Consider the following 21,679-nt stretch of genomic DNA (forward strand, 5'->3'; position numbering starts at 1 on the left):
CTAGTTTCAACCTTGTGGAGGAGTTTCAAAAGCCTATTATTGAGAGCCAAACTCAAGATTTTATAGCAATTGAATGGTGACTATCAGGAAGTCCACAAAATGCAGTTCAAAGTCTTCAGCTGATCCAAAATGCTGCAGCAAGAGTTCTGATGAAAATTAACAAGAAGGATCATATTTCTCCAATTTTAGCTTCCCTTCACTGGCTTCCTGTTAAATCAAGAATAGAATTTAAAATTTTTCTTCTAACGTATAAAGCCCTTAATAATCAAGCTCCATCATATATCAGAGCTCTGATTACCCCGTATGTTCCTAACAGAGCACTTCGCCTCAGACTGCAGGTCTACTGGTGGTTCCTAGAGTCTCTAAAAGTAGAATGGGAGGCAGATCCTTTAGCTATCAGGCTCCTCTCCTGTGGAACCAACTCCCAGTTTTGGTCCGTGAGGCAGACACCCTGTCTACTTTTAAGACTAATCTTAAAACTTTCCTTTTTGACAAAGCTTATAGTTAGAGTGGCTTATGTTACCCTGGCTTAGGCTACTGGAGGACATCAGGGCCTATTTTTCTCACTCTACTGATTTCTACTGTTCTCCAGTCTACTGTTCTCCAGATTTGCATTGCATTACATTGAAATGACTGTTGTCATTTCAGCTTTTAATTTTTTGTTCTCTCTTTTTTCTTCATAGTAGGTACACCTGGTCTGACGTTCTGTTAACTGTGACATCATCCAGAGAAGACAGATCACCAGCTATTACCATCTAATGTAAAACAGATTACTGGATCAATGTGTGCTTCTGAGCTTTTTTGTCTGTCTTGTTGTGTCTCTGCTCTGTCTTCTGTAACCCCCAGTCGGCAGAGGCAGATGACCGTTCATACTGAGCCCGGTTCTGCTGGAGGTTTTTCCTTCCCGCTAATGGGTGGTTTTTCTTTCCACTGTCGCTTTATGCTTGCTCAGTATGAGCGATTGCTGCAAAGCCATTGACAATGCAGACAACTCTCCCTGTAGCTCTACGCTTCTCCAGGAGTGAATGCTGCTTGTCGGGACTATGAAGCAATCAACTGGTTCCCTTATATAGGAAATTTTTGACCAATCTGTATAATATGATTGATTTGACTTTGTAAAGTACCTCGAGATGACATCCGTCCGTCCGTCCGTCTTCTTCCGCTTATCCGGGGTCGGGTCGCGGGGGTAGCAGCTTCAGTAGGGAGGCCCAGACGTCCCTCTCCCCAGCCACTTGGGCCAGCTCCTCAGGAGGAATCCCAAGGCGTTCCCAGGCCAGCCGGGAGACATAGTCCCTCCAGCGTGTCCTGGGTCTTCCCCTGGGCCTCCTCCCGGTGGGACGTGCCCGGAACACCTCACCAGGGAGGCGTCCAGGAGGCATCCTGACCAGATGCCCGAGCCACCTCAACTGGCTCCTCTCGACGTGGAGGAGCAGCGGCTCTACTCTGAGTCCTCCCCGGATGACTGAGCTCCTCACCCTATCTCTAAGGGAGAGCCCAGACACACTACGGAGAAAACTCATTTCAGCCGCTTGTATCCGGGATCTCGTTCTTTCGGTCACGACCCAAAGCTCGTGACCATAGATGAGGGTAGGAACGTAGATCGACCGGTAAATCGAGAGCTTCGCCTTTTGGCTCAGCTCTCTCTTCACCACAACGGATCGGTACAGCGCCCGCTTCACAGCAGACGCTGCACCAATCCGCCTGTCGATCTCCCGCTCCATCCTCCCCTCATTCGTGAACAAGACCCCAAGATACTTGAACTCCTCCACTAGGGAGATGACATGTTTCATGAATTGGCGCTATAGAAATAAAAGTGAATTGAATATAAGCAAGAGAATTTCTGTTATAGTGAGAGCAGAACAAACACAGAGGCAGAGCTTAGGGCTCTTGACACTGCATTCTTCTGTTAAGCAAAAATCACCAATATCCTTAACTGATAGCTGATTTATTTTTATTTGATTAACAGGGATCGGACACAAATATATATGCATGTTCAACGCGATCTTGATGTGGGTTGGCATCGTGTGGAGCAGGCGCATTAGAAAGGAAGATTCCGAGGATGCTAATAAAGATCCTGTTCCACTGACCATTCGCAAGTGTTTCAGGACCAGTTTTTTTCAGGTCCACCCTGGTTTTTTCCAGCCCTGTTCAAGAGCTGGGTCAAACCTAGTGGCCTTTAGTTTTGCTAATCACTGCTTTTCAGTGATTGGCTGAAGGGTGAGGAGAAATGATAAGGGTTTTCTCTGAGGAAGTCCAGAAAAACTTTAATTAAGAACATTAATACTAACGACCACTAGGAACAGAGGGTGTCAAACCAAAATATAATTTTACCATTTACAAACCATGAACCACACCTGAAGGGAAAAAAAGGGGGAAAAAACCCTAAGAACAGTCGGGGGAGCCGAAGGCTGCTTTCATAGAGGTGCCTGTTGAAAGCAGCTCGCAGCCATGGAATGCCTGGAAGCTCTCCCCACTGACATGGCAGACCACAGCCGAGGAGTCACCGCTCCTTTGACCAAAGATCTCCCAGTGTGAAATCCAACCTATGAAACTAATCTCACTGCAGCTGAAAAAATTAAAAAAATCTCATAAAGCTGTAAATTTTAGCTCAAAGTTTGGAGAACGTTTAGACAGCAACCAATAATAATAATAATAATAATAATAATAATAATAATAATAATAATAATAATAATAATAGTAACCACAAGGCTTCACTTTTTGTGCAATGACATTGTTGTTAAATATTACATTTAGATTTTTTCAAAACCTTTTTAAGAAACTGTGATGCTATTGACAACACTATTTGGACAAAGTAATGATATACATTTTGTGAGTATCTATTATCTACCTATGCATGCAGCTTGATACTATTCTTAATGTCCATTATTAAGTGCTTTCTGTGGAAAGCCACAGATCAACTGAGCTTTAAATGTAGGGCAGACATGAAAGATAGTCGCACACTCACCATTGCATGACCTACGTAAATATTGTATGTTCTGCTACACAATCTTTTGCTTTCTAACTATTTGTGTCTGTGTCTTCACTCAAAGCTGTCAGAAGAACCATCTGACCAATCATCAGAGGGTAGGAGTACAAGTGAACAGCTGGAGGGAGAGAAATGTTGGGAAAGGGTGGGCATGCTGCCCTGACTCTCTTGTCATTACTGCTGCTGCTGTGGCAAGAAATAGCAGGCATCGAAGTTCCTCAAGATCGTAAGTCACTAAACAATCACAAATTCATAGAAACTTGTAAATACTATTGTAAAAAACAAAAGATTCAAACTGTCATGACTACAAAAAATAATGACACAACATATGGGGGTAATTTCTTTTTAGGAAATGTTTCTGGTTAAAAAAAAAACATCCATCTATCCATTCATTTTTTATATACACTTTTTCATGCAGGGTCACAGAGGGGCTGCTGGTAAAAACACATGTGGTTTTTATTTGCAGTATTCACAAACTTAAAGAGAAGCACATTTAGCAAGATTTTCTGTTTCTGTTGTCTATAACACACAGTACTTGGTAGTCAGGACATGAAAGAAGACACACACACACACACACACACACACACACACATATGCATTCAACTCTACAGACCTTTGAACCCTAAACAATTATGTGTTTTTGATGTGGCACACACGTATCCATTAGAGAGAAATTAGATGACATTGCATCATATCCTCAGACCAAATGATCAAATAATGCCAGTTGGTAAGAGTCACTGACTCTGCAACTGTCTCTGACTCTGCAACTGTCTCTAAAACTGTCCAAGTATGTGGCAATACTACCATATAACCTTATAAGAGAGAAACTTCCAGCAGAACAAGCAGCCATCTGCCATAACCAGCTAGGGATTCAGAGGACAGGTGGTTCAACAGCAAAAACAAAGGGTTATCAAGTGCAAAGCTTCTTTTGAGTCATTCTGAACTTGAAGTAACCCTAGGAAACAGAAACGTAGATACACTGATGACTAACAATAAACAATTGAGTCTCTGATCTCTATGTGCCACCATTACCAGCCATTCTTAGTGTCATGATCTGTAGATGTTTGAGTTTTTGGGTTTCTTTATGTCTCTGTGTCTTCTCTGCTGTCTTATTTAATTGTCATTAATTTTGTATTACTTTCTGTCACATTCCTTGTTTGTCTCTGTTCAGATCCTGTTCATATCTCTCCTCCCCTGAGCTCCTCTGCTTTTATTAGAGTCAGCTGTTCCTTACGTTCATCTGATTAGTCTCACCTGTGTCTGCAATGCCTTTCTCCACACTTCCCTCTACATATGAGCTCCCCAGTTTCACTGCATGTTGTTGGTTTCTTTGGTTGTTTTGCCTCATGGTTAATTTTCCTGCCCTGTTCTTTGTTTGTGCTCCTTCTGCCTGTTGTAAGTTGTTTTGATTCAGTTATTGAAATGCTGTGTTTGCCATTATGTCTGCAATTGGGTCCTTCATGAAACCTACTCAACATGACACTTATAGAACAAAAAGGAAGCACTGATTAAACCAGAGGTTCTCAAAACAACATAACATAAAAGCTTAAGGTCCAAGAAAACAAACAAACACCAAACCCAGAGAGGGTGACATTATGTACTCATACACCACCTGATAATTTTTTGGTGCTCTCTCATTTTGTTGTAGTGTTCTAATTTATGCAAAAGTGCACTGACCATAATAATTGTTGACCAAACATAAGCCTGTTATGTATGGGCCCCCTAATGAAGCAAGTATGTGGATCTTTCAAATCTGTTATTCTCTACCCCAGTTTCTAACTACTTTCTTTTGGTTAATGCACAGAGATGTTTTGTTGCTGCTTTTTTTCTGAATGATCTAACAAAGTATGCATGTTTTCTCTCATTTGGTCACTCCTTATACTTCACTGACACTTCTTATAGGTAAGTGTGCTCAGTTTCTTTTACAGTCCAAATGTCACTACTCTCTTTTGAAGATATTAGACAAAGATATTATATTCTGGCAATAACTTGGATTGTAACAGTGACTCTCAGGTGGTCTACCTCTCTCTGACCTTCCAACATTCCACATTGTCTTGATTTGTGTTGCTTCCTCAGGTTAATTTTGAAAAGAAAGAAAGCATATTTATTTTAAGAGTGTCAATATTTTTAAGAGAAAAGAAGCAAATACAGATTACACATTTGAAATAAAAATGTCATAAGTCAAAGAGCTCTCAGTTCAACAACATATTGATGAATAGCATTAACTTGTCACCACGAAGAATCATCTTAGTTTAACCAGCTGCTTGTGAACTGGTCAGAACAAGGAGAGTGGATGAGCTGGGAGCCACTAAGCTCTAACGTGATTACTTTCCCAAAACCTGTTTCCTCCAGTTTTAACATGACACAATAAGATTTAACAGTATGTCTTTCATAATATTAACAACCACATCACATCTTCTATGTCTGTCTTCTGCTTTACTCTGGACTAACAGCAAAGATTCAGCAAGACCGTAAGTATTTCTTATCATGTCATTGCTTATGCGTCTATGCAACCAGCAGTTAGCAGAACTAACATCTGTTATCTACAGTGTCCTTCTACTGTTGACCCAATGTCCTTCAGCATACTTCAGAACCCTTCTACTACTGAGTTTATTATGGCTCATGCATTTTACAGCATGACCGGGCAGTCTGTAAATTGGTGAAGCATGCACTTCGCTATCAGTGAACGACTTCCCTAGTTAAAGTTTGGACCCCCTGAAAGATATATAAATCACTGATTAAGAGAGAAAACTGTTTTCATACTCATATTTGTTAGATGTTTTTCCATGTTAATGTATTTCTTTACTTGTAGCCTTCTATGCCTTCTAGTTTAGTTTTTTTATTCATATTTACTGAGCATTGTGCTTGTGTACTCAGTTAGACTGTCCTTTTATCTCTGTTCTGCTGAGTGTCTCTCACCCTTGACCATTACCACAATCCGGTTAAACGTACAGTATGCAGTTAACCTATTGCCTTCTCAGGACACTCAAACTTCCTACCCGTTTCCCCTGCTATTTAAGCATTTACACGTTTCTCATTTGCTCCTTGCTGGATGATACTGTTTCTCTTCATGTCACGTCATGCCAAGCCAAGCTATCCTATGCCCATGACTGTTTGTGACCATACTGGGTGTTTTTGTAGCTTTTCTTTAATAGGTAAGTTCTTGCTTTTTATTTCCATAAAACTTTTCAACTCACCATGCTGCTTCCGCCTACCTGCACTTGGATTTGCTACAAGAAACACAATTCTGCCAGAATAATCCAGTCTTAACCAGGACCCAGCAATAGAGGGTTATGTATTTATTCAAGTATTTACACCGCTCAGCAGTTATACTAGAGCACCAATTGCCAAAAGAGAGCTCAAGATTACTTCTCCTGGGGCAGGTTCTCTGGCCCTCCAAACTGCTGCAGCAGAAGCTAAGTAAAAGCCATCCTCCTGCTGTGGTCAACACCGCCATGGGCGGTGGATTTCTCCTTCAAAGCTGTGGAGTCCAGACCTTTGTCAGCTGCAGTAGTGTCTCCCAGCTTCACAGCCACATCATCAATTTCATTGTCATCATCATCATCATCATCATCATCAACATCATCATCATCATCATCATCATCATCATCATCATCCACTCTCCTGATTCAGTCTGCATCATTGCCGCTATTTTCATCTACACTCCAGGTTCCATCATCACAGTCTACACCTTCAGATCATGTTCTGGAGTTCTCTGAGGAGGGTGTTCAAGTGGACCCACCTCCTGTTCACCTTTATGAGTTCTCCGAGAAGGGAGTACAGGTGGATCCCACTTCTGTCCATGTTCTGGAGTTTTCCAGCAAGGGTGTCCAGGTGGGATTACCTCCGATCCCTGAGCTACATCCAGATTTCTCCCAACAGCTCCAACACCAGCCTTCAGAGCCCTGTCATGACTCCAAGCTCCCAGATTCCTGTCATCACTTCAGCCATGCCATGCTCTGCCGGGAGCCAGAGCCTACCATGCAGCAGCAGTTCTTTATATACCTCTGGCTCAGCTTAATGTGCTGTCAAGACCCCTGCACCGGTCTCACCAGCTTCCAAGGTTCCTCCTGTGTTGCGGACCTCCAGAACTTCATGCCTGCATGGGATGACTTCTGGGTCACCCATCTAAACTCTTGATCCACCTGGGACGACTTCGGGGTCGTCCACCTTATCTCCTTATCCTGGTCGCCCGCTGGATCTCTTGGTCTGCCTGGGAACAAGGGTTCCTAAACTCTAGCTTTGCTTTGTCAACTGCTCCTGTCAACCCCCTCCACCTTCCCTTTTCGAGTTGTTTTTTGAGGATGCACTTGCATGTGTAAGGTTTGTCCATAGGAAAAATGCTAAATAGTGGTTGTGAAGAGCCAATGACCCACCCCCCACACACTGAGACAGATCCCAGGGAAAACACAACCCCAGATATCTGAAGGGACCCCGAGAGCAAAGGTTCCCCAGAGGGAACAACACAAGGAAAGCTGCCTCCGACATCCCAGGGAAGAGCAGAGAGGCGCCCCAGGAAACCACTCAACAACCACATCGCTGAAGCTCCCAGGAGCTGGGCTCTGCCAGCTGCCAGGTATGCAGGAATGGATCCAGCCATGGGCCCAGAGACCTGAGGCCCAGGGGCACCCTGCCCCCAGGCAGGGGCCCAGGCCCCACAAGGCAGCCACCAGGAGTGAGCCGGCGCCAACCCGAGCACCCAGCCCTGGGCATCAAGGACCACCAACACACCAGCGGGCCAAGGCACCAGCCAACGGAGGAGAGCAGGACAGGGGGGATGGGGGCCACACTTTTTGGAGACTTGAGATGTCCCAGAAGATGAGGCAGACCAAACCCAACCAGACAAAAAGACAAAGAGAAAACCACATACACGGTCACATTCACACATTCCCACCCTAGTGCCCCCACATGTGAACATTCCTATTCAAAAACAAAAAGGGGGATGCAATACACACACTCCTAGATCCAGGCACTGGCACCCCAGAGGGGTATTCCAGCCCTCGAACCCAGAAGGTGAACCCCAACATCAAGATGGGGGGGCATCAGCACAACCCAGTCTACCTGTTCTACCTGGTCCACCACTTACCCCGATCCCAGCCCAGACAACCCAAGGGCCTATCCACCCTGAGATGGGGCCAACATGAACCGATCGGGCCAACCAACCAGAGTCCACCCCACAAACCCTGAGGTGCTACCTCCCCCACACCCTACCCTCCATACCTAAGCCCTACCACCATATTCCAGGGGAGACCCTGACCAGGTGGCCAAATCCTCCAGGCCCTGGACTCTGGATGACAATTGGAAAACAGGGGTGTTAGAAAGACCACAAGCCTGCATCTGCCTGCTCAAATATCGGGTTGTTGCATGTTTTCCTCAAGTGCTTTTAAAACTGGAACAGCCAAAAAGGGGGTGTCTGTTGCAGCCTGCCCCCCCTCCTTCCCGAAAGGTAGCAGGTGCCAGTGCCCTTCCCCCATGCACCCTACCCAGATCCCTCAATGTATAAATGGGAATGGGGGCAGAGGAAGCCAACAAGAGTGAAGCCTACACAATCAGCCCCCCTCTGAGATGCCTCCCCCCCTTCCCCCATTGATGCCCTACATATATGTGTGTTGTGAGAATGTTATAAATCAAAGTGTCTAAGATGTAAAATAAAATTGGGGTCAAGGACGTCACCAGACAGGGCTGGTAAATCCTCCCAGCACCCCAGTGATCCCCCCAAGGTCCTACATGTGTGGCAGGCAGAGGGAGGTGTCCGGTGATGGGGAGGAATTACTGGGGAGCAATATGCTTTGCCAGAAAGTCAGCTGCCCCACTGACTACAATAGGCATCCCCATTCTCTGAAAACCCACTGGAATAGGGAGGCTCTGCTAGCAGCAGCACCACAATCTGCAGTGTCAGAGATGGGCTGCAGAAAGCCAACCACAAACCTGAACACCTGCAAACCTGGACCAACACCACCAACCCCCAAACCTGCAACAACAAAAACAAAACACTCTAGTCACCCAGCCTGCCTGAATCATGAAGTCCCCCATTCCCTGGATAGAACCAGCACGGAGAGCTGCCATGAACCAGGACCAAGACAAGGAACCAAACATGGAGCCATCCAAGTAACCCCAAACCCAGGAAAGAAATTTTTCATCAAACCCACCCTAACACTAACATTAAAACAACTCCCACATCCCATACGACGATGGACAACCCAGGCTAGGTCCCCCCCCCCCACTAACAGAATGCACTCCCTAAGGGGGAGATCATCTGTCATGAGATGTTCATGTTCATACCACCCCCCCACCCCCCGTTCATGCCAAGCCAAACCAAGCCACCCCTTGTCCATACATGTTTGTTTTACCATGCCACACTTTATGTAGCTTTCCTTTATGTATGGTCTTGCTTTTTATTTTCATTAAACTCTTCAACTCACAGTGATGCCTCTGCCAGCCTGTCTGCACTTTAGTCCACTCCAAGAAACACATCCTGACACGCTTTCTTTCCATTAGTTAGATAGTTTCTTTGAATATATGTTCAGCTCTATTCATGTTAATTAGTCTCCCTTCTTCAGTATCTCTGCACTCCTTCTACCCCAGCTTATTCACATTATCTCCTGATTTACTCACATGCATTCATTGTCCCTCAATATACATGCTCAGTTGCTCCATTTGCTCTCTGCTTACTCCTCCTATTACCATACCCAGTATCTCGTGTTTTGCTCCCCAAGGTTTGCTTGTGACTCTGCCCGTGCTCCATGTTCTGATCTCCTGGTATCTATTGTAAATTTTCCTTTTGTCATTAAAGGTGCATAGGCACATTATATGCCTATACAGAAAAAGACCAGAAACTAGTTGATCATGTTAAAATAACGTTATATACACCAAGGTTCCATCCTGATAGTGCTTTGTTAGTCCTTTTTTAGCCTAAATAGAATTCCAGCACTGGGTGCGATAAGCAGACATAAACAGATGTGGCACCATCTGCTGGCAATACTGCAGAACTACCACAAAGTCAGATGGTAGTCGTTGATATAGGGCCCTTTTGTGATGCTATGCCTTGCGTGAAAGTGACTGCTTGATTGATTAATATAATGCACAAAATCAATGGGTTTGATAATTAATAACCCCTGAATTAAAATGCCAAAACAGTGTTTCTAGTATCAGAGCTAGTACGGTTGTAAAACTTAATCAGTTTAAAATACAATTTATTATATTACCAAGTTGGAAACTTGTTCAATGCCTACCATCATACGAAATACATTTCATACCTACTCTTCAGTCAATATAATGAAGAGACATAGCCCTATTTGCAAGTGATAAATACACTATGGGGACCCCATGTATTAAGATATTACCCCCCTATGTCTGCCTTCTACGTGGTGCATTTGCACAGGATAAACGAAGCCTGATATTTTGCTGAAATTTACAGACATCTCCTGGATATGATATTAACGCGCTGCGTTTTGCTTTGCAGCCACCCATGTTTCCATCAAGTGTTACAGCCAGCACAAGCCAACTGTATAACAGAAGGCTACAAACAAGAAAATTATTCATACCACACAGTGCAATGCATGGTGTGGTCCACATTTGGATCTGCTCTGATCGTTCCTTCTCTTCAGCCTTTTGTTTTTGATGCTGTAGGTTATGGGCCAAAAGGTTTTTTAAACACTCCAAGGTATGGAACATCGAGGTCTTCAAAATTAAATAAATAAATAAAACATTATGAAATAATGATCTACTTGAATAAATAAGACATTAATATTTACAGTGACAATGAAATTGTGAAATAACTGAATGCTTGTAAAATTATCAGCTCATTATGATGAGATATTTTTCTTTCTTCTATAAAAATGTATATAATAAAAATAATTTCACATTAATATTTTTCACAATATTTTAAAATTATTGTTTAAATACATTTATTTAATTTCATCCATTTTTTATTTCAGACCGTAATTTTTTTAAGTTCTCTTTCTTATTTCATAATGGTGTTTTTCACAATGGCCTTTTTATTTCACAATGACACGTTTCAGCAGAATCACTTCGCCTGCTAATCAAGAGAAACAAGGTGGGATGAGCAGTATGATTGTCTGGTTTACCCAGACAAAAGCAATCCAACACGTTTCAAGTCAGGCCCCAAGGTCTTAATTCAAGGCTGCATCCTTTGAAGGGCCTGGTTTTTGTGGGCCGGGTCTTGCAGCTATACTGCTGCCCACTGAATTGACATCGCTTTCCTGTAAAAAAATTAATTCAAACACACATAATTTTACACCTATACGAATTCTCCAACTGCTGGGGGGAATGAAGCTTCACCAGAGTTTGCAGCCAGGACGAGGCAGAGCAGCTGTCTTTGAGACTGCAGAAGTGGAAATGCTCCGTCAAGTACCTGGAGAACTGCTTTCACGTGAAGTCGCTAATAACACAGAAAAAAGACGAGAAGTTGCTTTATTGAAAATTAATAAATTGGTGGAGCATAGGTCAGAAAAGTCACTGGCAACAGCAGCGCTGAGACAGAGAACATCAGCCTCATCAGAGAATGACAAGTGGGGTGCGTCTGTATTTTCGCTCTCACAACTGCATTCTGTGGGAGCGAGCCAGTCGTATGAACGACATGTCTTGTTTGTGCTATCAAGAGTGATCCAAACCTAGCTGGCTAGTCCGCCCCTGACTGTACATGGCTATTATTTTTCCCTATATATATTCATTATGGCTCACAATCTTTTTTTAATATTGTCATCTTTCATTTTATTCTCATTCATTAATCAGTCTAATGTTTATTCTTAAAGTGATATACAAATATACGATTAAACAAAATTCATTGACGACAAATTTGTGAAATTTATTATAATTATTTTCCAACTTAAACACTAACTTTCTGAGCAAAGTTTGAATGAATTTATTTGTAGAGAATAATAATAATAATGAACTAACTGAACAGTTTGATATCTGCATTATTTCTGATTGTGGAAAGCCAGCAGGAGTTGGAAAGGAATTGTGCCGGAAGAAAGGTGTTATCTTTTTGGCATAGAGAGCCTCTGGCGCCAGGTCAGCGACAAGGCAAGCCGGGAGCTGCGGTCCCAGCACATTTGAGCATTTTTTTTTCCACAGCTCTAGTGGCTCGCTTTTTATGACAGTAGTCCAACAGGAAGGGGGTTGTAAGAAGGGAAGAGACATGTGGCAATGGATCACGGCTTGGATTCGAACCCGGGTCAACCGCGTCAAGGACTAAGGCCTCCGTATATGGGTCATGCTATCCGCTACGCCACGAGCGCACCCACATCTGAGCATTAAAATCAAGCAATATGTCAACACACCGAGCAGATATTTCGGGTTAACGTAGCCAACTTCTTGCCTAAAACCTTTATTAAAGTTAATTTTATGTCACATAAAACGTAATATATCCAACTTTATTCACAGCTTTTTACTCCTTTCCACCATTGCTGTGTTCGGTTAAAAGAAATTCTCTTCAACCCGCAGTGACACTTTCGTCGGCCACATTTACAGCCTCTGTCGCACGCTGTGACATCACCGGTCTGCAAATACAGCCTTTGAATGACGCAGCTGAGGACGCACTCTATAGTAAGCTCTTAATGGAGCCACCAGGAAAAACTAATCACTTTTAGGGATCAGCCAATGGGGGTGTAGGTCCAACCCACGGACACTGATGTGCAGAAGTGATTCAGCGGAAAAGTGCCATTATGAAACAAATAGGCCATTAGGGAAAACAACCATTATAAAATAAAAAATAACTTTCAAAATTACATAAAATAGCTGTAACAAAGTAATAATGCCTCAAAAAGAATGTATATATGTATCTTATTTATTCAAATAGGTCATTATTTCATAATGTTTTATTTATTTATTTCATTTTGAACACTTTGGTATTCTATACCAATGAAGCCTCCAGTCTTTGTCAAAAGCAAATCAAAATGTGCTCAGAAAAAAAAAAACACAGAATCATATAACATATCCGCCCTCTGTGGTAAAAATCACAGGGATGCCTATTCTCATGGATTAGTAGTATTATCATAGGAGTGCAGCAAAATATAGTAGGTAATTTGCGGGGTAATTCTTGCTTTACAAAGTATTGACATGGCTGATTCGCACAAGATTAACAACACAGGCAATTACCATAATTATCACAAATAACATGCGGTCCCTAGGTAAAACTGATCCCATCAGAATAGGGCTTAAAAGCATTGATAATGCTAGTACTCAATCGTCTTTACTCACATATCCATCTTTTTCATAGCGACATGTGAATGCTTCCTCAGCTTTATTTCCTGCTTAAGTGAACATCTATGTTCATGCTGCATTCCCAGCGCTTTTCAGGTCTTATCCCTCTTAGAATCAAAAATTAATTTTTTGCTTTTTTTTACACTTGATCTTGGACTTTTCTTTGTTTTTTTTTCACCACTCCATTTCACATTTGCTCCAAAACTGAGCAATTATACACATGCGCAGTGACATAAACAACAAATATGCCAACAGGATGCTTTGATTTGTCAGAAAAACTTGATATGCAATTGTGCTACTGGTGTATTCATTTTAAAAAGTCATGTAATGTGCCTATGTACCTGAATCATAATGCTATGATTTAGAGTTAATATGGATATAAGAACTGTATGTCTGTCTGAATGTATCTATCTGTTCACCTTTATGTCCTATAAGTAAAAACTGTTTTTTGTGTCTGGATCTTTTACAGTGAAGCAACCCCCCACCATAATCAAACAGTCAGTGAAGGACTACATTGTTGACCCCAGAGATAACACCATCATCATCGAGTGTGAAGCTAAAGGCAACCCAGTGCCAACGTAAGCAGTGTACATGTACAGGTCCACATAAAGCCCTTAAAACACACCTGCTCACTGTTTCTGGAGCTGGATGATGAATAAAGTGATAGAATAAATCAAAAACCCAGCTATCTCTTTTAATATATTTTTTTCAGAAATAAAGTTAACATTTGCCTTGCGATGGACTGGCCACCTGTCCAGGGTGTACCCCGCCTCTCGCCCTATATAGGCACCAGCACCCCTTGTGACCCCACAAGGGATAAGCGTGTTGGAAAATGGATGGATGGATGGAAGTTAACATTTGAAATTATCCACAACCTTCACATTAAAGTCTTTCAAGATAGTGTCATCATTAATTTTTTTATTCAAATATTTTTAACAGATAATTTGATAATTAAAATCTATGTTAAGAAGTACACCAAAGGCGTGGTGGTGGCACAGGGGTAGAGCACAAGCCCATGTTCAGAGACCTCAGTCCTTGGGACGTCCCTCCTGGGTGGATGTTTTCTGCATAAATCCCTCCTCTCAACCTCATTTCCTTTCAGCCTAAAATGAAATAAACTCATCTGGTCCTTCCAAATTTACTTGGCATATCAGTTGAGTGTTAAACATCCAGCTACTGCTTGCTTTTAGATTGTCAGGCAAAATAGTTGACAGGTCTTAGCACCTGGAACATCATACAAACAGGGAAAGAAAGGCACAAAGACAATTAGTTTGGTTTCATTCTCGAGGAGAGTAGGAAGAGACCGCACAGTTACAATCTCCAACCCACCCTGCCGGTCTCAGCGTTCTCCTCGGTTTTATTAAGTTTGGGGCATTTCCCTAGTTACAGGACTGAGGCTGTACTGACGGGTGGGGGAACAGATAGTCTACAGCCTCAGTTGTTGACAAAGATACACAGCTGAGCAATCACGTTCAGTCAGCACATAATCTTGTAGCTGAGTCTTCTTGTTTCAGAAAGAGAAGAAACAGAGTGTCTTCTGTTTCTTCACAGGGACATGATTAAGCTATCATGTGAGTAATACGATTATATCAGAAGCTTACATTACTTCATCATAACAAGATAAATCGATTAATGAAGTATAAACATTAATCCCAACAATAGTTCAGGTGATCCACTGTGGGTAGAGAAGGTGCTGAGTGTCTGTAATGCTGCTGTGCAAAGTTGTATGCCTACTCAGGGGGACAAAAACTGATTACCTTATATATATTTTCATGCAAATGAATGTCTTTTAAGAATTCCTTTGTTATTGTGTTGATTATATCAAATATAGATTAATTTGAGCACCATCATGTTGTAAAGTTCAAAAAGTGGAGGGTCTGTATCAAGGGAGTAAGATTATACTGTCAGGTTATGATGATAACAAAATGATTCAGCCTTCATTTTAAATTGCCAAGATTAACAAAATTCTATTGTTACAGAGCCAACATATGTAACCTTTTATATATAAATGCTCAAGTAGAAACCATACAAATAATATCTCTAAATAAAATTATTAAGTGTAAAATAAAGGAACAGCTTGTGTAAGGCCACAAAATGTGCAAAAATATTTATTTACATCAAAAAAGGTCACATTTTCTGATCACACACATTGCATTGTCAAAAGATAATTGTGTAACAGATATTTATGCTGAGTATATCTGGTATATCTCTGTCAGTTTGGTATGCAAGAAAAATGGAGAAATCCAGCATTGTTTTGTAGCTGAACACCTGCTAAATCTTTAAATGTGGAACTAACAGCACAACCCAGGGTTCTGTGGGAAAACTTTAAAAAGTGACACCAAAAAAAACAAACAAACAAAAAAACAGAGATGGCTCCATCCCAACACCCTTATAGATTAAAGACTCTTTAGCGAAAGCAGAAGTGCTTCAGCGGTCCCCATGCTAAGTGCTGTTTGAATAGAATACATCAGGTACAATAGATTTTCTAAATATTACAACAACCCCAAAGTGCTTTAAACATTTTTCTATTTTTAAATGTATGTACAGTCTTAAAAAAAATCCTAAACAGCAACACTGACCATCCATCCATCCATCCATCCATCCATCCATCCATCCATCCATCCATCCATCCATCCATCCATCCATCCATCCATCCATCCATCCATCCATCCATCCATCCATCCATCCATCCAGTAGCTACACCCATTCATCTTTTATTAATTAAAAAAGAAAAATCAAACCACATCTCTGGTAAATTCCATAGTGGGCACTTTTTTTCATCTTAATTGGAGCTAAACTACAACATCTTAATCTGTGCTTAAACTGATTTTGTGAATCTTGTGGACATCTTTTATAAAACACCTGTTTATCCTTGTAATACTTTATTAATGTTAGAATTTTAATAATGGAATATCAAGATGACAAGTCTGGTGCAGTAGTCTGGTTTAAATTTGCTCAGGTCACTCCAACGGTGCACTCCAACGGTGCAGGGGTTGAGAGTGAGGGGCCTTAGTCCCCAGCAAAAAAATTTATAAATCTGTTTATCACACTGTTATTCAATACTGACTTGTACTTTGTAGAATATGATAGATTTTAAAGTAAAATCTTGCTAGTGTAAATTTCTACCAGTGAGTCTCCTTGTTATGTAAATATTGATTGAAAACTCCTACCCTATCCTATCCTCTAATACTTGGAATAATCGCTATATCTTCAGCCTTACTGTTCTTTTTGCTCTTCTGTCCCCTGTTGTCTTCTCGCGACAGCTACAATAATTCAGTAAATTTTAATCCTTTCTTTACTACAACTTTCTGCATCTTTGTCTGTGTTAGGATCTGGATTATATTTTTGGGCAGTCAGCATTAAAATGAACCAGATCAAACATTTGGGCACTGTAGTTGTATGAGCCATAAAAAAATTCGGCATCATGTTGTGGCAACTAGGTGTCACTGTGGTCGAACCAATATAGGTCAGAACCTTTTTATGGGTGACAGGTTGCTAGACAGAAGGGCAGTTTGTTGATCATTTTACTGGGATGTAGTTGCTGTTTGAAAGCCATGGTGACTTTTATTGATATGAAATGGAAATATGCAGAAGATTGTATGGGCGCCTTTTCTCTCTAGCAATACATGCCCACAGCAGAAGATGTCTTCTGCTGCGTCAGCGATCGCCATGATAAATGCTGTCCGAATAGTGCAGTTTCTTTTGAGCAATTGAAAAGACTTTTCATTCACTTAGCTTTACATTAAAATCACAGAATACATCTTTATATGAGCAGCCAGCTTCTGTCTCCCTTAACCTTTCTCTTGTTTATCCATCTTTTGGCCTCTTTTTATGTTTCTGTCTCTATCATGTAATTTTATACATGATTATATTTTGAATGTTACCTGCCTTTCTTCATTCCTCCTTCTTGTAGGAATGAAAATCTCTTTAAAAGATTTTCATCTTAAAGAAATTAATGAAAATCTTTTTAAAATCTAGATCCACCAGAGTTTAGTATATTTTGAGCGAAACTTTAAGCAATTTAAATTTTATCACATTTGGGATCTGTTTCTGATCTATTCATGGGGTATATCAAGCAACAGAAATGTGTTTTCTAAGAACAAAGCAGTCATCATATTTCATATATGGACGTAGAAGGTGGATTTTTGTTTCTAACAGACAAAATTGGGGCTATTTGAGAATCTAAGCTAATGGTATTTTTGTAGGATATCTGAAAATAATAATAATCGAGTTTAAAAAGAAGTGATCATCCTCATATTTGTATTAGGCAAACTTTCTCGGTATATTAAAGTAATCGGGGCACCACGTGAAATAAACACATTTATCCTGTTGTGTCTTGCACTCCTGACACAAGCGATACAATGATAATTCTTGGTCATTTATAAGCATTTTTCTTTAATGTACGCCCCATGCTCCCCCATCAGAACAGCCTCTACCCCAGGGTTGTCAAACGCCGTATGTTCCTTTTTTTTTTTTTTTTTTTTCAGTGTCCTGTCTGGCAATGTGGCAATAAGAATTGATGTCTTAATGCCAAAAAGAGCTCATCAGATTTGACTTTCACAAGTGGGGCAGTACTGCTTTTGCCATAGTGCTCTGCTTGAATTATGAATGTGAATAGTTTTATTATGATTCATGCAGGGAGTATCTCAAATCATATGGACACTACAATGGCAAAGTAGGAGAGGAAATGAAGAACAAGAAGAAAAAAAGAAAAGGTGAAAGAAAGAGGAGATAAAAGGCAGAGAATAATAAAACAATTATTAAAAAACATGTACTTTATTTAATTGAAAATACCATGCCATACCATACCAACTTTATTTATGAAGCACTTTATACACCGACAGGACCAAAGTGCTGTACACAATCATAAAATACAATGCAATTATGAAATAGAAAGGATCAAATATTAAATACATATCAGAAATAGAGACAATAAAACAAAGTGAAATCTCTCAGATTGTGCCAAAAGCCAAAGAAAAAAGATGGCTCTTAAGAAGGGACTTAAAAATAGCAGTTCCTATATTGTCCACGAGGGGTGCTGTGTTTTAATCAGCAGATGGTAGCACTGAGCTTCAGATGTGGAAAATTGATCTTAAATAATTTCTTAATTTTTATTTGTTTGATGTATTTTGTCATGCAGGACAGTGTTTTTAAGTTCCAAAAAATGTGAATAAATGTTTTTCAACATTGTACAATCACTGTGATCAGTTATTATGCATAATGCACAAGTAAATGTTTAACTGAGTAAAAGTATTGTCGAAATTGCACATACTTTTCTTAAAAACGCTGAGGTTATTCATAATACATTGAGTAAAAGTGAAATTCATTTAATATAAAAATCAACAACAAGTCCACTTTTATTAGTTCTATTGAATCTTGCAATAAGGTTACTGGTGTGGCCCTCTTGAGATCAGATTAGGCTGTATGCGGCCCCTAAACCAAAATGGGTTTGACACCCCTGCTCAATGCTCAATGCTCCCAACTCCATGGGAGTTTTTAATGCAACCATCCTCAGAATTTGAGCCTGTTTACAAAACTTAGAACTATATATCATGGCAGGTACAAATATGTTGCGACTCTCAGCGCTTTCTCTCCTGGCGGGAATTTGAGTGTACTTGTAGGAAAACCCAGGTGACTCTGAGCTGAAAGTAAAGGAGAAACAACTCAGCTTAGGAAAAATATTAAAGGCGCCTGCACACTTGGTTGAAGAACTGTGGAATATCCGTGGAAATTGTAAACTTCATAGTTGTGCGCTAAGGCTAAGTTTAATCAAATTAATTGTGAAAACACAGACGTATAATAATTTATTGCCTGCCATGACTTTCTAGGCGGGTCGTGCAATATTGTCGGCCGGGCACCCCCTTTGCAAAATGACTGGGGGAAACACTGGTGTAATTTCCAAATCTAGTCTTAGTAAATGGCCACATACATGCCTAAACCATCCTGCTAGAGGTGCTGTGCACACACTCAGTTACATCATTAGAAGGCTGACCGCTCTGGACAGTGGGACAGTGTTTGGTTGGACGCATACCAGCTTTACGTAAGACACAAATTCCACATGCAACCACATGCTCACACACACACACACACACACACACACACACACACACACACACACACACACACACACACACACACACACACACACACACACATACACACAGCACTCACAAACTGGCTCTTCTTTTCACAGGGCAGCATTGTGCTACCATAATGCATTCAACTGACCATTCATGCTGATGAGGTTTTTACTAAAAGACCAATAAAGACTGACCAATTCAATTGGTCAGTAAGGTCATTCTGCCACTAAAAGACACACGATGGCACACAAAACTCAAGGTTCTTCATTACTAAAGTGGTCTGTTTAAGATTCTAGGCTTTGGCACTCTTTGTACATTCTATCTGAATTCTACCTCACATTCTATCTCTACTTTGAAATAGATTTCTTTTAGCAAAACGGGCTTAATTACAAAAACATTTAATAATAAGAATTCCTTTATTGTCCTGCAAGGAAATTTGGGTGTGACAGTGGCAAACACACGGACAGTTAAACACAATTATTAGCAATGACAAAGAAAGCGAAAAAAAAGAGCAAACCGGTCTAATCTAAAGTTAGCTCTAAAGAAACTCCAAGACTAGAATATAAGGGTAAATATCACAGTAAATGTTGAACAAAAAAAAAAAAAACAATATGACAGTGTAAATTTTTTTTTCACACACACGATAACACAACATGCAATATGTGTAGTAGTGCAGCAGAGTCTCTAGCTAAGGCATGTGCAAGTTACCTTAGCATTTGTGAATAGTGCAAACAATTAATGGTTGGATCAGAACCTGTCCAATGATTAGCATGATGTAAACACTTATTATGTCTGTTGGGAACAGCCAAGATTATAAAGTTTGACTGCAGCTAGGATGGGATTTTCCTTACAGTCCTTCTGTCTCCCACCACCTGCACTGGTTCCAAAGGGCATCCCGGTACAGAGCTGGCTCCCCTAATGAGTTTATCCAGCCGCTTCCTCCCAGCAACAGATAAGCTGCTGCTCCAACAAACCACATCATAGAAGATGGCTGATCCCACCACAGAATTAGAGAAGGTCTTCAGGAGCGCCCGCTGCACTCCAAAAGACCTCAGTCTCCTCAGGAGGAAGAGTCTGCACTGACCCTTCCTGTAAAGAGTATCAGTATTATGAGTCTAGTCCAGTTTATGTTTCAGGTGAACACCTGAACACAGGTACTTTTGGGAGTCCACTCTCTCCACATCAGTTCCCTGGATGTTCACCTGTGTCTTTGAGGTGCATCATGGTCTCCACCAGCTCCTTTGTTTTCCCTGCATTTAGCATAAGGTGGTTCTGCTGGCACAAGTCTATAAAGCTCTGGCTCCACTGTCTGTACTGTGACTCGTCCTCATCTGTGATGAGACCAACTATGGCAGAGTAATCTCAGAACTCTTGCACAGTTCCCTGCAGTGCTTCTGTATTACAGGTCAGCGTGTCAGAGACGCAGCACTGTGTCCTCACAAACTGTGGTCAATCAGTAAGGTAGTTCAGTATCCACTGGGAAACTTGGTGATCCACTCCTGGCTGCTCCAGCTTGTCCTTCAGGAGTTCTGGTTGGATGGTGTTGAACGTACTTGAGAAATCAAAGAAAATTATCCTCACACTGTTTCAAGGATTCTTGAGTGACACCGATGCGGGGAGAGGACGCTGCCATTTGTTGTTTGTCGCTTCTCCACTGTTTTTCTATTTTTTCAAAATGTTCTCATTCTAAATAGTATTTCTCTCGAGTTTTTGCATGGATTGATACAGAATTGAACATGTTACACACCTACTGACGTCTCCTCTGGCATCAGCAGATTGCTGGTTGCCTCCCACTGTCCATCTCTGTATTTGGCTGGTGGCTTGGTCCAAGCTAACACTCTCAGAGACCAGCATCAAGCTCAAGTACTCTATCCCACCACTGCTAACCCTCAACAACCACTCCATTCCAATGTACATTGAAGCCATCAAAGAACTTGGACTTTAGCACCATCCTCGTTACATCCACAGATTTTCTCGTCAAAGGTTTGTTTACCATCAGACTGGCTAGCCAGCTTCAAACATTCCACCCATCTAGATCTATGTCTGCTGCATCATCAGAGGAGTGTTGCTCTCTTGGTCCTAGCAAAAAGGGGAAAAATCGCGAGATCTCTACACACTCCGCTGAACAGCATGGATTACACCGCAAGATCTCACCACACCAGGCAGGCCAGAAAAATAGACTGTTTCGATACACGTCCCTCACCAATAAAACATCCTTCATACAACATCACAATGAACAAGGGACTATACTTCATGCGCCTGAGAGAAACATTGGACCAGCCAGGGGATTATTTAGCACTAAATGAAGTCTGTCCCCCTGGTTACAGCTACTTGGATAGAGCCCACAGTACTGGCTGTGGTGGCGGCCAAGCTGTGATACACCGACAGA

At 41.3% G+C, this 21,679-nt stretch overlaps 1 protein-coding gene across 7 annotated transcripts in view; it reads left to right on the top strand.

The window, feature by feature from the left end:
* The window catches only part of nfasca (neurofascin homolog (chicken) a), a 221,432-nt gene that overhangs the window by 73,966 nt on the left and 125,787 nt on the right, over window positions 1-21,679 (top strand). For all 7 annotated transcript variants that reach the window (XM_036151486.1, XM_036151482.1, XM_036151483.1 and 4 more), the window contains exons 4-6: window positions 3,051-3,212; window positions 5,440-5,457; window positions 13,680-13,788. In XM_036151486.1, the coding sequence (XP_036007379.1) occupies window positions 3,119-3,212; window positions 5,440-5,457; window positions 13,680-13,788 (221 nt within the window). In that variant the 5' untranslated portion in view covers window positions 3,051-3,118. The remainder of the gene's footprint in view (window positions 1-3,050; window positions 3,213-5,439; window positions 5,458-13,679; window positions 13,789-21,679) is intronic.

Source organism: Fundulus heteroclitus, chromosome 20 (genome assembly GCF_011125445.2).
Source record: "Fundulus heteroclitus isolate FHET01 chromosome 20, MU-UCD_Fhet_4.1, whole genome shotgun sequence".
Taxonomy (NCBI): Eukaryota; Metazoa; Chordata; class Actinopteri; order Cyprinodontiformes; family Fundulidae; genus Fundulus; species Fundulus heteroclitus.